The sequence below is a fragment of the Triticum dicoccoides genome, chromosome 1A (assembly GCF_002162155.2).
Source record: "Triticum dicoccoides isolate Atlit2015 ecotype Zavitan chromosome 1A, WEW_v2.0, whole genome shotgun sequence".
Lineage (NCBI taxonomy): Eukaryota > Viridiplantae > Streptophyta > Magnoliopsida > Poales > Poaceae > Triticum > Triticum dicoccoides.
The window spans coordinates 589289952-589294717 of NC_041380.1; the positions used below are offsets into that span (position 1 = coordinate 589289952).

Below are 4766 nucleotides of genomic sequence, written 5' to 3' on the forward strand. Positions count from 1 at the left end.
CTCTCAATACACAACTTTTATTTTCTTGAGACAATTTACATGATTCATATCTCTTAAAACAGAATCATCTTTTATATATTTGAATTCTTGGCACCAAGGCCTTTAGAACAAGCTCTTGGATATATTTCAAACACATTTAAATTTAAAAGTTTATATTAACTTATTTCACTTAGTCTATTTCATAGTGCAAAACAACCCCTTTTGTGATTTTCTTGAACAAGACCAGATATCAATGTGTGAAGCTAATATTTGTGCAGTATAAGTGGAGTTGCTTATTTCAATGAAACTGCTTATGTGTGAAGCTGCTTATTTCAACATTTTTTTTGCAATGAGTGAAATTAGTGCTTTTAGTCGAATGAAATGTGTTTTGGGGAATGAGTGATTTTTTTGAAAGAAGTGAAATAATTTTTGGAATTGAGAAATATCGATTTTTGGAAACAAGTGATTTTTTAAATGTGTGAAATCTGTTGTTTGACTTTAGTGATATGAGTTTTTGTAATTAGTAAAATCATTATTTTCAGTCGATCAAAATCATTTTTTGTAAATGGGTGAAATATGTTTTTTGAAGTAAGTGAAATCAATTTTTTTCTTCTGAAATGAGTGATATCTTTTTATTGAAACGATGGAAATCCATTTTTGAACTAGGTGAATCCTTTTATTAAGATTGAGTGAAATGAGTGTTTTCAAATGAGTGAAATAATTCTTTCTTAAAAATAAGTGAAATAAGATTTTAAAATGAGTGAAATAAGTATTTTCAAATGAGCGAAACCAGTTTTTAAATCAAAAATCTTTTCAAAAATTAGTGAAATTATTATTTTTGAATGGGCCAAAATCATTGTTTGGAAATAAGTGAAATATGTGTTTTGAAATGGGTTAACTAAAGAAGCGTGAAAACAATTTTGGAGTGTGCGAAATAGACCGAAATTAAAATAAGATTAGAAGAGTGTTAGCATTGTGGTACATGGCTTCTCAAAGGCTGGCCATGCAAAATTAAACTATGAAGTTACATGCTAGCCATGCTTTCGATCTACGCTACTTTTTATCGACGGCCGCTTCTACTTCCCGACTGTCTACTGCTTTTGCCCGGCTTGGCGAGGGAGGGGCGATGATAGCGATGCGTCTTCGTCTTGCTTCAGTGCTCGTAGTCGTCGCTAGTGGCCTACGAATCTTGATGTAATTTTTATTATTTCTGGTGTTCATTATACTGCCATAATTATGATTGAAGATGAATAAATTGATATTTAAAAAAAAGAGTTACATGTTGGCTCTAACGAAAAAGAAAGTTACATGGTGGTTACAGTCTACATGGTGGTTACAAAATCAGTCACTACTGTCACTGGACTGTAACCAACATGTAACTTTCTTTTCCGTTAGAGCCAACATGTAACTCTTTTTATGTAACTCTAATTATGATTGAGGCACTACTGCCACTGGACTGTAACCCTATCATTATAGAATAAAACTTCTATTTGCCCCGCAAAAAAAGTCTCAGTTGACCGAGACTTCATTAAATCTCACTCGATGATATATGCATAAGATCTTTACATTCAGATCCGTGCAAAAAAATAATGCAATCTTTTTCTTTTTCTTTTTCTCTGCTACTTGACTGAGACTTGGTTAAATTTTAATCGACTAAGATCTAGCCACATTCTTACATAATTTCTCTCTTCTGTACTATGTTAAATCCCAATCGACTGAGACCTAGCCACACCCTTATATAATTTCTCTCTTCTATACCGAGACTTGGTTAAATCTCAATCTTCTGTATTATGTTAAAAAAAAAGGGAAACTCTTACGATCACCCGGCGGATCGCAACTTCTATGTCCGGCACCTCCCCTGCCTTACACATGTCTTAGTGAGAGCCCACATACCGTCTTTGTAAAACGCGCTTCTACAACAGGAGCTATGTTTCTGAAACATATGTAGTGTTGCAATGGTCTATGATGGGTCTTTTTTTAAACGAAATTTTTCTTGCGATTTTTTTCTGCAACAAGACCTCGATTGCAAAAAATGCAACACGACCTGCAGAAATAATTCTGCAACAAGACTGGTGTTGCAATAATGAAGGCACGTTTGAGCGCTCGATGCGACACAGATCTGATGGCTCGCGACCCGGCTGATCTTTTAAAAAGATCAGCCGGCGGACGCGTAGCGCATCCCTAAAAAAAAGATACGTGACAGCCAAATATGATAGACATCATGGATTCCTCGCGCGATCATTATGGCCCGCGGTAATCTGCCGCCATTTTCAGCCGTTGACCGTGCCGGATACGAACTCCCCTCCGAGTCGGCGTCGGCAGCTGATCCGCCGGCCTTTATGTACAGAAGAAGAAGCAGCATCGAATCCTCCCTCCCGTCCCGTGCAAGCCGAACACCGCGGCGCGTCCTCTCCTGCCAGCAGCGCCGCCATGAAGCGAACGTTGGACGCCGCGGAGCCGAGCCCGGTGTTCCTCTCCCGCGAAAAACGCCAGCGCCTCGCCCTCGAGCGCCGCCAGGCCGCCGTCGCCGACCAGCGTCGCTCCGAGCTCCCCACTCCGCCGCCTCCCCCTCACGATCCCCCCTTTTCGTGCCGACATTACCCGGACCGGCACCGTGACCGCCGCGGCAGAGATCAGGACAGGGACGGCAGGGAGAAAGATCGGGCGGAGAGGGCGCGGGAGAAGGAGCTCGAGGCGATCAGGGAGCAGTACCTCGGGGGGTCCAAGGACAAGAAGCCCAAGACGGTCGCCAGGCCGCGGGACAGGTTCCGCTTGGACTGGGCGAGCACGGACGACACCAGCCGCGTCGACGCCGTCAACAACCAGCCTCCGCACGGCGCCCTGCTGCTCTACGGCCGCGGCTTCCTCGCCGGCATCGACCGGCGCGAGCAGAAGAAGGCCGCAGCGGCCGCGCTCCACAAGGACGCCGCGGCGACGTACGACGCCCTGGACATGCGCGTGGACAGGCACTGGACGGACAAGCGCGCCGAGGAGATGACGGAGCGCGACTGGCGGATCCTCCGCGAGGACTTCGGCATCTCCTACAGGGGCTCCCGCGTGCCACGGCCCATGCGGAGCTGGGCGGAGAGCGGGCTCGGCGCCGAGCTGCTCCGCAACGTCGACAGGGCCGGGTACAGAAAGCCCACGCCGATCCAGATGGCCGCCGTGCCGCTCGGCCTCCAGCGTCGCGATGTCATCGGCGTTGCTCAGACTGGCTCAGGCAAGACCGCTGCCTTCGTGCTCCCCATGCTGGCATACATCGCCCGCATGCCGCTGCCGACCAGCCACAGCGAGGCGGACGAGGGCCCGTACGCGCTTGTCCTGGCGCCGACCCGGGAGCTCGCGCAGCAGATCGAGAGGGAGACGGTGAAGCTTGCGGCGTGCCTAGGCATCAGGGTGGTGTCCATTGTCGGTGGCAAGTCGGACGGCCAGTCGACCATCCAGAAGCAGGCCAGCATGCTCGAGCGGGGGTGCGAGGTCATCGTCGCGACGCCCGGCCGGCTCCTCGACTGCCTGGAGAGCAGGTACGCCGTGCTCAACCGGTGTAGCTACGTCGTGCTCGACGAGGCCGACAGGATGATCGACATGGGCTTCGAGCCCCAGGTTGTCGGTGTGCTCGACGCAATGCCGTCGAGCCACCTGAAGCCAGAGAACGCGGACGAGGAACTGGATGAGGCGAGGACTTACAGGACGACCCACATGTTTAGCGCCACCATGCCGCCGGCCGTGGAGCGGCTCGCCAGGAAGTACCTCCGGAACCCGGTGGTCGTCACGGTCGGCTCTGCCGGCAAGGCCGCGGACCTCGTCACCCAGAACGTGGTCATGGTGAAGGTCCAAGAAAAGATGCCACGGCTCAAGAGGATACTCGCCGACCTCGGGAAGGACAGGACGGCCATTGTGTTCTGCAACACCAAGAATTCCGTGGAGAAGCTCACCCATGACGTGGAAAACGCAGGGTTGTGCCGGGTCACGGCGCTGCACGGAGGGAAGTCGCAGGACGAGAGGATGGCCAGCCTCGACGGGTTCAGGAAGGGCAGGTTCAACGTCCTCGTGGCCACTGACCTTGCCGCCCGCGGCATCGATGTCCCGGAGGTCGCCCATGTGATCAACTACGAGATGCCTAGCTCGATCGATCTGTACACGCATCGTATCGGGAGAACCGGGCGTGCAGGAAAGAAGGGGCTCTCGACATCGTTTTTGACTCTGGAGGACACTGACATTTTCTTCGATCTTAGGCAGATGCTTGTGCAGAGCAATAGTCCCGTGCCGCCGGAGCTTGCCAGGCATGAGACGTCCAAGTTCAAGCCAGGGTCTCTTCCTGGTAGACCTCCGAGAAGAAATGGCACCGTCCATGCATACCACTGACGGATGAGATTACCCGCGCGAAAGGAACCGAAGGTGCTTCGCCGTAATGAGATTGAATTTCTGCTAGAATGTGAGGGGTAAGATGAGGTGCAAACATTGCACTAACCATTTGAACCATTTGAACCATTTTATTGTCATTTTTTCTGTTGTAAAACGAACATTTGGTTTGGCGCAACTTCAGTGTATTTTGGTGGTTGATTTATGCAGGGTTCATCTGATGTATATGATCGTCATTCCGGTCAACATTATATTGTAGTCCTATGAGGTGACTAAACTTTCTTAATAGTTTTTTGTATGCACTTCGGTACTCTATTTTGCAGCTTTTCGCATTCTAAGATTTCGTCAAAAGAAAGGGAGCCAAAAAATATCACAATTACTAAGACAAAAATATCTCAAATGTTTTAACTTTATCTTAATCATCG

General features: G+C 48.7%; 1 protein-coding gene across 1 annotated transcript; it reads left to right on the forward strand.

The window, feature by feature from the left end:
* The first annotated feature begins 2409 nt into the window (after positions 1-2409).
* Positions 2410-4344, forward strand: LOC119356427 (DEAD-box ATP-dependent RNA helicase 21-like). Its single transcript, XM_037623385.1, has one exon. The coding sequence runs from the start codon at positions 2410-2412 to the stop codon at positions 4342-4344; it is 1935 nt and encodes a 644-aa protein (XP_037479282.1).
* The last annotated feature ends 422 nt before the right edge of the window (positions 4345-4766 follow it).